General features: G+C 44.4%; 1 protein-coding gene across 1 annotated transcript in view; it reads right to left on the reverse strand.

Annotated features, from left to right (window-relative positions):
- Positions 1 to 12,288, reverse strand: part of LOC115224691 (paired box protein Pax-3-like) — a 55,820-nt gene extending 43,532 nt beyond the window's left edge. The window contains exons 1-2 of the mRNA XM_029795548.2: positions 12,261 to 12,288; positions 10,061 to 10,630 (exon numbers count right to left, since the gene is read on the reverse strand). Of these exons, the coding sequence (XP_029651408.1) occupies positions 10,061 to 10,630; positions 12,261 to 12,288 (598 nt within the window). The remainder of the gene's footprint in view (positions 1 to 10,060; positions 10,631 to 12,260) is intronic.
- Positions 12,289 to 13,388: the final 1,100 nt, after the last annotated feature.

Genomic DNA, 13,388 nt, shown 5'->3' on the forward strand with positions numbered 1-13,388 from the left:
AAGGAGGAGGTGATGTAAATGTGTGATCATAGGAGGGAGTGGTGGTGAGGGGGGTGACAGCGGTGCTTTTATAGAAAGCAGAGACATGGAAGGCGGCGAGGGGGCTGGCATCTACAGACCACATCGGGGGGGGGGGCATCAGGGGGCCATTACTTCCCACTAATGTTTAGTTAATACAGCAATAAAACTGGAGAGGTGAAGCTAACCGTGTCAATAGGACAGGCATCTCCAGGTTATGGGTAGCCCAAGCGTGTCAATAGGACTTCCAACACTAGGACATGTCTAGCCTAGCCGGGTCGATAGGACATGGCTAGCCAGACCAGCAATAAGATGTGGCCGGCCTGGTCGTGTCAATAAGCTACTAAGAACCACCCCTTATTACCCTATTAACAATGGGCAAAACACAGAGAATATAGATCCGGACACCCCTAAAAAGACCGGGTGGTCACAGCTTGAATGTTAGTGTTCATAGGTCACTATGATCATAGGTCGCTGGAATAGTGTTAGCCTGGGTTAAACAACAACACCGGTTCACGTAATCGAATAATGTCAATAGACATATTTCTGTGCAAAGAACAGATCACCATATATGGTTGGCTGGCTGGCTGGTTGGTTGGTTGGTTGGTTGGCTATGTAACTCCAGATTGATGCAGTCCAACAAACAAAGACGCTCCGGACGTAACCATCTCGTCGTTGTCTTTGTTCTAGGCATAGCAGCGTATTTAGAACACGTTATGTTATCTCATGCATTGTCTGTCTGTCTGTCTCTCTTTTGTCAAGAGAAAGCGCAGCGCTGTGAACCTCAACAGGGGTCTGCGACACTGACGGGGAAGGAAGGAAGAAGGGATCCTCAAACCAGAGGATTGGCCTAGAACTGGGTCCACTCTAAGCCCTCAAAGTCCCAGGAGGTGATGTTAAATCGGGCAATGAATGAAGTTTACTACTCAAAAATACTAACGTGTGATTTGAGGGAGATTTAGCTGTTCTTTCTGTTATCGTCAGCGACCACAAAGTTGTGAGTTGCGTTGGTTAATTAAAACTTCATCTTTAAAACTTTAATTTGGAATACTTTGTGGTTACCGTTTCTAGTTGCTGTACTCTCTAGTTTACTGGAGAGTACTCCAATGTAGATGTAGTCTAATGTGAGCGCACCTGTGTCTTGTACAGGGACCAGAACCTATTTAGGATCGAACCAGTTTCCAAATCTCACAAAAAGCCAAACCTTGGAGATATAAACAGGGCATGGGTATTTTGACTACTATTTCTAACAGGCTAAGTTACTAGGTAGATAGTTACTCATTAGCATGTGTGTGTGTGTGTGTGTGTGTGGTGTGTGTGTGTGTTAGAGAGCGACAGAGAAAGAGAGGGACAGAAAGAGTGGATGTTGAGGAACATTTTGTCCTCTTGTAAATGGCTATCCGTCAACATCGACGATGATTTCTCAGTTGCCCCCGAATGACCTGTTCAACGAATTAACGTGTAAGTGGCCGAGTATTCCACAGACATGTGTCCTCTTAACGTAATCAGTGTGACACACAGGTCTAACCTTTGAATTACGGGTACGATCCACTCGACAGTTTCCGTTCATTCAGAAAACTTGGGTCGACCCAAGACCAGGGTAAATGACATTTGGACAAGACACCACGCGGTGGGAGCGAACCCAACACTTGGTTGCTGAACGAACTTTTTAACCAATTTGGTCACATTGCATTCCCAACACAGGAACATACACAATGTGTGTGTGTGTCTGTGTGTATGTGTGTGTGTGTGTGTGTGTGTGTGTGTGTGGTGTGGTGTGTATGTGTATGTGTGTCTGTGTGTGTGTGTGCGTGTGTGTGTGTATGTGTGTGTGTCAGTGTGCGTGTGTGTGTGTGTGTGTGTGTCAGTGTGTGTGCGTGTGTGTGTGTATGTGTGTGTGTGTGTCAGTGTGCGTGTGTGTGTGTGTGTGTGTGTGTAGACATTTCATCTTAATTCCCATTGCACATATATTTATTATCCATTATTATTGTCTCTGCTAACATCATCATCATCATCACAAAAAAATCCTCATCATTAACGAACACCGCACCATTATAATCTTCACACCCTAACCCCCACCCCTCTCTTCTCCCAACCATCACCATTTCACTTTCATTAATATGTGGACACACACACACACACACACACGTAGCAAGTTTTGCAATATCTGTTTCATAATAGCCTTCCTCTCCGTCTCCACCCCACCTCCCCCATCTTCATCACTCACATACCCCAATCCCACAATACACCGCGTCACGTCCCCCATGGACACACACACACACACACATTCTCATTTAACAACCAACAAAACCATCCACCCCACGACCAACACCATCACCGCCGCCACCCTCGACACAAAACAAAGCTACCCACAATGCAGTGCTCCTCCCAGGGTAAACCACATCACACCTCGCTCTCCTCCCCCATCCGACACATCACACCTCCCTCTCATTCCGCTCTCTCGCTCTCCCTCCACCCCTATCTCTACTACTACCCCACCCCGCCACTTCACACCTCAACTACCCGGCACCGTTCTCTCATTAAAATAGTTTTTATTTGTAGGAGATCTTTAGCCGGGTGGGGATGGGGTGGGGATTTACAGTTATTATTTTAATATTTAAAAAAAAAGTTAAGTGCTCCTCCCCTCCAACACCACCACTACCCCCAACACCAGCGCCACTGCTACAACCACCTCCGCCACCCCTATCACCATTAACACCACCCCCACCACAAACACTGCAGCAGACAAATTCGTTAATAAGTTTACATTGTAGGGTCGTGGGTCCAAGTTTGATCCCAGTCGATGAAACTCTTGCTAAATGTCTGTTAGTGGGGGTCCCGGGTGGGGGAATAAAACTGGGGAGACGGATGGATATACATGTCTTTCAGTTGTTTCAGCCATTAGATTGCGGCCATGCTGGGGCAACACCTTGGACAATCGAGTCCAGGGCTTATTTTTTAAATCAGTCTGGTACTTATTCTATTGATTACCTTTTGCCAAACTGCTCAGTTACAGGGACGTAAACACACCATCATCGGTTATCAAGCGGTGGTGGGGACAAGTACACACACACACACACAACAGGTTCCTTTCAGTTTCCGTCAACCAATCCTCTCACAAGGTCTTGACAGACAAGGAGCTATAAAAGGCCCTCCTCAAAAGTAGCACACTGTGGGATTGAACCTACATCAACCATGAGGTTGGGTGTGTGTGTGTATATATATATAGTGTATGTGTGTGTGTGTGGTAGTATAATCTGTTCAGCTGTGTGCCTAATGCCTCCCCCCCACGCCATCACCCGACAATCTTCCTCTCCTTGTTATTACACATCACCTCCTTCCTCCACACTCCTTATACTACACCTTCACCCCACACCGTCTTCAGGTTTTGGTGGGCATCATGGCGCTGGTGATGCTGACACCTTTTCACTTTCGTTAGGTTTTAAATACGAACAACATTCATTTCGTGTTTTTTTCTTTTTAACTAGTTTTTATTGTTGCTGTTGTTGTTGTTGTGATGCTGTTCCAATCATTCGTTTTTAACCAAGTGCAGCGTCTGTGAAAGGTGGCCAAGCAGCGAAAAGAGAAGATGGCTCTCTCTCTCCTGGCTTCATTTCGCAGAGAAGAAGCCACAGTTCTCCTCTGCCCCTCCTACGTCCAATGGTTTGATGTCTTTACGTCACCCACCACCTTCATTCCACTTGGACGGTTAAATGTGCATACTATCACACACAACACCTTTCTTATACGTTTTTATAGGAATGAATAGGGTAAAGATCCTTCTCTAGTCATAAGGTCTGTGGTTTCTGTGGCGCATATATTCCCCCTGGATGGGACGCCGATCCGTCGCAGGATTATTCACTTTGCTGACTGAGTGGACTGGAGCAACGAGAAATGAAGTGTCTTGCTCAAGAACACAACACATCACGCGGTTCAGGAATCGAAACCACAACCTTACGATCACGAGTCCAACACCCTAACCACTATTCCACGCACCTCTGCAAAGAATGAATAGGTTTTGGTGCCAAATAAAAAGATATTATTATTGTTATTGAAGCAGTAAGTTGGCAGAATTGTTAGGACGCCGGATAACATGCTGAGTACTTTTTCGTCCGTCTTTTCATGCTGAGTTCAAATTTCGCCAATGTTAATTTTGTCTTTCATCCTTTCTGGGTCGATGAAATAATTACTAGTCAAATGGCAGGGTCCACAGTATCGACTAGTCCCCCCCCCGCCCCCGAAATTGCTGGTTTTTGTAACTAAATTAACGACACCACATATGAAGCTCTGATGGTGAAGCAGGGGGGGGGGTGACGATGTTGGGGTGAGTGTAAGGCGTCGACGAGGAGGACGAACTCAGGAGTCCGTTTCGGAGGACTTTCAGGCCGGGGTCTATTGTGAATAACTCGTACAAATCCCTGGCCTAGCAGTTTTGCCGAGGGGCACTCCCTGCTTGAGAGAAACTCTACAGGTACGGAGGAAGTGCTACCAGGTGAAACTGTCCGAGACTCGCAAAGCAGTGAGAGCTGATCTGCGTGCATTTGGGCAGTATCCAGACATTTCATTACTGAGTTATGGAGTTGAATAGCCATTGTCAGGTGTAGAAAGAACACGACCGTCGGTCAGGTCCATTGTAAAGATCGCTGAGCCAATAGCCACCTTTAACAAAGCAGTGTTCCTCTGTCTAGTGACAATGGTAAAAGAGGTTGTGTGGCTGAAAAGAGGCTAAAAAGATTGAGGACACCTTCTTCAGTCAAACCTTTGTCGACTTTTTCGAGGTCCACTTCAAAACGGAAGTCAGAATGGAGAGGGAAGTTTTCTCTTCTGGCGAAGTTTTCAAGGGTTGGGTGACTGTGATAAAAAGGGTCAGAGTGAGGCGTTTGTCGATTGCAGAAACACATTTGGGCGAGAGCTTGTGCCCTTGGGGGTCAGGCTAATCCTTCATTAACCTTAGTTGAAGGTTTTCCCGTATCAGAACTCCATTTTCCACAAGTTCACGTATTTTGAATCCCTTTTTTTAAACATCATCTACCCACTCTTCTCAATTTCTTTTCCCTGTCTTTTTCATGTAAACCCACAAATTGTAAACTATCCTTGTAATGTTTCTCTTCATCTGATACTCTTGAGGCAAATAAAAAAAAATAATCATCGTCTCATTATTATTATTATTATTGTTGTTGTTATGTATTATTTAATAATAAATTATTGATGTAATTTCTCAACGGAGAACCTAACAGATTGAATCAGGAAGTTCTTTGACAAGACATATTCTGTCTGTTAAGGGATTCCGTTCCGTTGGTCCTCCTCCTCTTCCTCCTCCTCCTACTCCTCCATCACCTCATACCCCCACCCACCCACCCAACCCTCGCCAGGGTGTTTTTTTTAAATATTCCATTTGATTTCAATTTGTGCATTTGTAATAAATGTAGTTTCTCCACCAACTAAGTGAATTATTGACAGACACACCGGATGTGTGGTGGTGGCGGTGGTGGTAGACATGCTGCGGTGGCTGTTGTAGGGGTGGTAGTTTATGATGGTGGTCGTAGTTTGATTGGGTTTGGCGATGGCGATACTGCTGCTGCTGATGGTGATGATGATAACAGCGATTAATGAGAGCAGAAACAACATCAACAACAATAAACAACAGCAAAAGAAAAAAAAAGAAAAACGGTTTCAGCCGTTGAAAGATTAAACAGCAACAAAAACAAAAAACTATTGAATTGTTCCTTTCAAAATATTCAACGACCCTTATGACGGTGAGGGGCTGGCAAGGGGCTGGCAGAGGCGTTAGCACGCCGGACAAAAATGCTCAGCGGTATTTTGTCTGCCGTTACGTTCTGAGTTCAAATTCCGCCGACGTCGACTTTGCCTTTCATCCTTTCGGGGTCAATAAATTAAGTACCAGTTACGTACCGGGGTCGATCTAATCGACTGGGCCCCTCACCCAAAATTTCGAGCCTTTCGTCTAGAGTAGAAAAGAATATTTAATGATCCTGATATTTCTGGAATATAAACCATTTTATGAGGGTTTAACATAACCAGAGAGAGAGAGAGAGAGAGAGAGTGTGAGAGAGAGAGAGTGTGTGTGTGAGAGAGTGTGAGAGTGTGTGTGTGAGAAGAGAGAGAGAGAGAGAGAGAGAGAGAGAGAGAGAGAGAGAGAGAGTAAGGTTTGGGTTGAGTTTTCTTCGCCACAAAGAAAACGAAACGATCCTGGTTGTCAAGTTCTGTTAATTAATTGAGGGTTGGTGGGTCGATAGGGACGCACCTACCTACCTACTCATTCATCAACGTATATAGAAAAGTAAAATGGTAACTGAATGAGATACGAGAGTGAGAAGACAGGTAAGTTCTTATTGACAGGTGGGAAATGTGTCTTAACAGACATCGCAGTTCTTCGCTCACACAAGACAAAAGAATTTGAGTTTAATAACATCTCCGGTGCACATCTCTCGTCTGTCACAGCGATTCGCCTCACTTCGTCTGTCGCACTTAGCTTGGAGACTCTTACATTAGAAGGCACAGTGGGTGGCAGGCACAAACTCGGTCTGTCTATCTCTATCTATCTACCTACCTACCTACCTCTCTGTCTATCTATCTCTTGTCTCTTTCTGACCCTTTCATCACATACAGATCATTGTGGGTGTGTATAGGTGTGACCAAAGGCAGATCGAGTGGTTGTACGGTCTGAGCATGAGCACTCGTTTCAGACTATATTATTTCATGTTATCGAAGGGTATTTGGCTACTGTTCCTAACACATCAAACTATCATGTGCAGGTTCCTTCGTTGGACCTTCAGCTTTTCGTTTCATGTACATCGCTTTACGTGCCTTCCTTCCGCGAAAACAGTGCTTATTTCCAGCAAACCAATAGTCCATATATTATTCCCTATGTATTTCGCTACAATTGTCTTTATTTAACCCTAAGTCAGCCCTGGCTGAACAGATTTATGATCAAAGGCGTTCCAGTCGTGGCTAAATAGTCTTTGTTTGATGTGTAGTGTATCCAAGGCTGCCGCCTTGTAACACAATGTCTTCACTTTATAAGACACTAGGATGTGATTTGAGGGATATTTCGTTGCTATTTTTAGCATGTCTAACGACTTCATATAAGCTCGTATGTTTGCTTGAGGCCGACGGAAGTTCAAGTTCTCTTGTCAGCCCAAAGAAAGAAGAAAACTGGCAAATTTGCAAAAAAACAACCCTTTTTTAAAAAACCGATAAACGCACACATACACACACACAATATAAACATGCAACACAGCTGACACAAAAGCGTGTAGAGTTGTACAATGGTCTGCGGACGTTCACGTGTGTCTCGACCAACACTCACAACTCTACAAATATATTCGTAAACACGAACAATTAACCACACCCTACATGTGTGTGTGTGTGTGTGTGTGTGTGTGTGAGACAGACATAGGCAGATACACACAAGCGCATATGTATGTATATACACACGCACTCACACACACATACAGACAGACACACACATACACACACGCAGATACAAATATACGTTTAGGACTTATCATCGTTCAACTGGAACGAGAATCGACTTCCGCCCATATCCGCCATAGCTGTGACGTCGCCACCTTAATTGGTTGCTATGACTTTAGCATTGACACGTGATCAACGTTCAGGTTCCAAGAACTTGCCAGCAATTATCCGCGCGCACGCGCGAGTGTGTGTGTGTGTGTGTGTGTGCATATATATATATATATATATATATATATAATATATATATAATATAATGCTTCTGTCGCCATTAATTATTTTTTAATAATAAGCCCACTGACTATATGCGACATTAGTGCTTGAATAGACACCCAGATTCTATATATCGAATCGCTGCTATGTCTAGCTGCTGACGTCTACTATTGACAAGGCTAAGGAAAGCCAAAATCACGTGATCTGGCAGTTTCGGCGGCGGTAGCGGACGATTATCTCCCGCTAGCGATATAAACACGAGTGCTTATATGCACCACAACTCCATCTGAGCGATTCCCTCACGGGAACCGACGCAGTGTTCTGTTTTCGAACCTTTTTAAGTGGGGATAAATATTATTACCCTTTGGAGTTAATACTCCTTGTGGCTATTAATTATGTATATGTGTGTGTGTGTGTGTGGGTGTCTGGTCTTCGTTTGCACCCCCCACTATCTTGTCATTGAGCTTTCTCTCTCTCTCAATTCTACCTCCTCTTCCCTAATATACAATTCGCGCTCCGCCATGTCCCACCCTCGGTAAACGCACCACTCCTGGTCTCTTTTGAGAGAGAGAGAGAGAGAGAGAGAAGAGAGAGAGAGAGAGAGAGACTCTAAACGACACAATTTCACTCCTGTGAACATTTGGTTTTCTACCCCTTTGCCTCATTTCCTCTGCTTTACACGGGAAGAGCAAATGGAATGCCATGACAAACAATTAACAGTGTCCACATCAGACATATGTACAAGCCAAAACATTTCGATGAGGGCATGTTTGGAGAGCTGATGTGAAGCAACATCTCTACTCGATTGGGGGTTATTTTATCGGAACCCTAACACCTTGACCTCGCTGCGTTTCGACCTGAATCTGAAGAGGCGTGGTTAAATAGCAGCACAGGTGATTGTGTCTGGTGCTCCACCGATCCTGCCACCCCGTCGCACACCGGGGCCATTAAATATAGAAAGGAAATGTTTACAACGAATAATATAAAACCAAGTCACGAACGCGGCCGACCGGAAGTCGATCCTTTATCTTGAGGTCGGGTTCGAGGTGGAGAAGGTCTATAAAAAAGGGGTACACGGAGAAGCGATAATTTAGGGGTCGGCGGGGTTATAGTTTACAGTTTTTAATTCAGCCCCTTACTAGAGGGGTCGAGTGGGTGGGGCATATATCTTTTATCTTTCACTTGTTTCAGTCATTTGATTGTGGCCATACTGGGGCACCGCCTAGAAGCAATTTTAGTCGAATGAATCGATCTCGACTACTTTTTTTAAAGACTGGTACTTGTTGTATCGGTCTCTTTTGCCGTACCACTATGTTACAGAGACGTAAACAGATCAACACCGGTTGTTAAGCAGTGTATGTGGTGGTGGGGTAAAAGTCTTTGGTGGGCCCAAGGTGTCACGCAGTGGGATTGAACCGAAGACCATGTGGTTGGGAAGCAAACTAGCGATCGTGGGTGCCACACGCCTAACCCCGAGGCCATGCACCTTCACACGCACACACACACGGTGGCGATCAACTCGTAGACGAATATGAGCATCACTGAAAAATTGTCTTCTGCCGGTTGTCAGCAACGCCTATTGTTGGAACTTAAATAAGTAAAGAACAGTTTGCACAACACCGCTGAGATTCTCCCCTAAAAAGCTGAGGAGTTCAAAAACAAATAAGAGCAAACACACCATTCCTACGTATTTGTCTTTCCCCAATTTTAACACATCACCTCAGATCAATCCAATTAATTAGATAAATACGACACGCCTACACTCGCGCACCTACTTACAAACGGTTATTGAAAAGTTCGCCGTAAACATTTTTACTGCAGGGAAATTCGCCGTAAAAATTACAATAAATTGAAAAAAAGAGAGAAAAAATGAGTTGTTTTCTTAAAATAGCAACTTTATCAACCAATCTATCAATTAGAGAAAAATTACTTTTCTTAACTTGTTACCTAGTTTACAATCTGCCTCTTTTACAGTGAAATTTCCTATGGCAAAAATGTTTTCGGTGAAATTTCCGGATAAGCTTACACACACACACACATACATACATACACACAATTCTTTATGAATAGACTCGGAGTAAAGATGGAGTGGAGGTTCAGTTTTCTTGAAATAACTAAAAAAAAACTTGTCGATTATCCAACGCCTGCCCAACCCGAAACAGTAAATCTTCCATCCAACAAGGTGGAGTGGATTAGCCATCTTTAAGCGTATTGACGTGTATTAACAGCATACAATGTTAGTGAGACTAAAACAAAAAGCGAAATGTTTAGAAAACCGGAGAGCAAAACAAAGCATGAAAGAAAAGAAAGAAAGAAAGAAAGAAGTGTGACTGACCGTCTTTGTCGGATCTGTGCAGTTTCACTTCTCCCAGAATGCCATCAATACTGTGGTTGGTGTTGCGTTCACTCTTCTCCGAATTCTCATCGGGAGAGTCTTTCTGGCGTTTCTCTCTCATGTCCAATCCGTATTCCCCTTCCGTCCCTTCATCTTCGTCACAATCCAGTTCGCCTTCTCCGCATTGAAACCGACTCCGAAGCACGCGGCTGATCGAGCTGACGCTGGGCACCGTGCTGCGGTCACAGATGGATTCTTTCAAAAGCCGGTCACGAATTTCCCAACTGAAAATGCCAGGGTTTTCTTTCTTGTAAAGTTCAATGTGTTTCTCCACTTCCGGCGTAGCAACGCGAGGTTTCGAACCCCCGATCACACCGGGACGTATGCTTCCGGTCTCTTGGTAGCGCTGCAGAATCTTACTGACGCATCCGTGCGAGACACGCAACTGGCGGCTGATGACGCATGGTCGCACCCCTTGTGCCGCCAGCTCCACGATTTTGAGTCGAATATGGTTGGGTAACGGCCGTCCATTGATGAAGATTCCACCCAGCTGGTTCACTCGTCCCTGGCCTGCAGTGAAAAGAGAAAGAGAAAAATATATATAATATGTGTGCGTGGGGGAGAAAGAGAGAGAGAGAGAGAGAGAGAGAGAGAGAGAGAGAGAGAGAGAGAGAGAGAGAGAGAGTGTGTGTGTGTGTGTGTGTGTGATGAGGTGAAGTGCATCATTGAATAATGTTTCTACGAGTGTTATGGAATTGTTTTGGCATTTTGCTGAAACGCATTTAAGTTCTATAAAGTATTGAATACCAAACAAATTTTCTGCTACACCCACCCACATGTATGTGTGTGTGAGTGTGTGTGTGTGTATAAATGAAGGGGCATGGCTTAGTGGTTACGGTATTCGGCTCATAGTCACAAGGTTGTATGTCTGGATGGATGGATGGTCTATTCTACCGCCTCCTTCCAAGTATCCAATCCCGCCGTATCTCATCCTTGGTAACCGCACCATCCTTTGTCTCTCTCTCTCTCTCTCTCTCTCTCCTCTCTCTCTCTCTCTCTCTCTCTCTCTCTCTCTTCTAGAAGAGAGACTCTAAACCAGTACTTCTCAAACTATCTGATGTGGTGTACCGGCATTGCCCCCCCCCCCCAATGTGCCAGGCACCGGTAATATTTCTTAGTAATGTTAATTTATACCGGAAACAATATTTATAATGAATATAATAAAAATTGACAATTTTTTTCATCTGATATTTATTATGTAAACAAATAATAGAATCTTACAGAAGCTGTTTACTGCATAAAGCAGAATTACTGAAATTATTCAACTCTCTCTTTCTTTTCTGGAACTGGAGCTGATGGCTCGCGGACCGGCACCGATCCGCGGGCCACCACTTTGAGTAGCCCTGCTCTAAACGACACAATTTCAATCCTGTGAATATTTGGCTTTTATTATTTCTTAAGCACAGCCCTTAAGTGCACGCATGTCTGTGGAGTACTCAACCACTTGCCCGTTAATTCCACGAGCAGGATGGAACCCGTGCCGCCGTAAGTGACGGACTGCCAGTTAGTTAACACACACACACACAAGATTGGCATTGAATTTGGGGTGGGATTTCTTAAATAATAGTAGAATCCAAAGAAACCAACTGATGAAGGGAGGGGGCGGGGAAGAGAAGGATGCGGAGTCGCTCTGACTCTTCAGGCAGGGTTTTTTTACCCAACGTAAAATAATTGTTGAGCTCCCACCAAACTGAGTTTATAGGGATAATTTCCAGTCCCAGATGGTAACACCCCCACTTCATTTATTTTCCTCTATCATTCTCTTCCACACACACACATTCTGAGCCAGTTAACAAAGTGTGTTACTCGACCTGCTATAAACTGCAGTCAAACCTCCTGCACATCACACGCCGCTCTCTTCAAAGTGGATAATTTAGTCAAGTGTACACACTGCCGGAAACGTAAAAGAAAATAAACGAGATGGCCACGGCGGGAAAGTTTTTCATCAGAAGTCTGCTCTACCAGAACTAAACTGGACTAAATTACAGAGGTAAATACAGAATACACACACACACATGCAGACACAAACACACACGCAGATACACACACACACAAAAACACACATGCATACACATATTTACACTCACAGACATACATTTACACACACACACACACACACGCGTGTAACAGACAGACAAACACAGAATACATTGTTCCCTTTTCTCCATTGTGTCCTCTCCTAAATAGCCCTTAATTTATCATCTCCCCATGATGACAACTACCACTCCCCCCACCCCACTTAATACATTTATTTCTACCTCAATAACCCGGCTCAATTACCTCCCACCTACCACTGACACTTCGTCTCCTACCAACCAGGTAACAGCTAGGTGATCGCCCGAACCGGTAAAAATAGCAGCCAAATCTACCTCAAACCACACCCTGTCGCCTTACTGATAGATTTGGTGGCAAAGTGGTACTGGCCACCTTGGACAGTGGTCAAGGCTAGAGTGTCTCTCTGGTCATGGGTTGGTTTCATCAGGGATTGCTTGAGGGTTCTACTACTACTACTACTACTACTACTACTACTACTACTACTACTGCTGCTGCTGCTCACCACAACACACACTACGACTACCCACCCTACCTTATACCCCAAAACAGGACATACATTTTGCTCGTGGACAGAAAAAAGAGGGAAGAGTTGTCCGTAGGATTCATTTCTTGTTAGGACATCGGTCAACAGCGGTGCACTCATCCGAACTATTCTCCGACGCTGATGAAGATGCAAATTGGTCGACCTAACCTTCCTTAACCCATAACATTAACAGGTTTATAAGGCGGCGAGCTGGCAGAAACGTTAGCACACCGGGCGAAATGCTTAGTGGTATTTCGTCTGCCGTTACGTTCTGAGTTCAAATTCCACCGAGATCGACTTTGCCTTTCATCCTTTCGGAGTCGATAAATTAAGTACAAGTTACGCACTGGGGTCGATATAATCGACTTAATCCGTTTGTCTGTCGTTGTTTGTCCCCTCTTTGCTTAGCCCTTTGTGGGTAGTAAAGAAATAGGTTTATAAGCAGTGGGTTTTAGGTTAGTTAGAGGGGGGGTACTCATTGCTAATTAGGACAGTTTAATAGGTGTATTATTATTTAGATTCGTCGTAACACACTCAGTGATGGCTGTTAAATCTACAGACATGTTCTCTTGTACACAAAAGCAACATCTTCACTCTTTCTCCCTCCATTTCGTATCTTCCTCCATTTTCGCTTTTGGACCCCTTTTCTAGCAACGATGTCCAAACATCGACCGCGACGGCGGCGGCAGC

The sequence above is a fragment of the Octopus sinensis genome, linkage group LG26, assembly GCF_006345805.1.
Source record: "Octopus sinensis linkage group LG26, ASM634580v1, whole genome shotgun sequence".
In the NCBI taxonomy this organism is placed as follows: domain Eukaryota; kingdom Metazoa; phylum Mollusca; class Cephalopoda; order Octopoda; family Octopodidae; genus Octopus; species Octopus sinensis.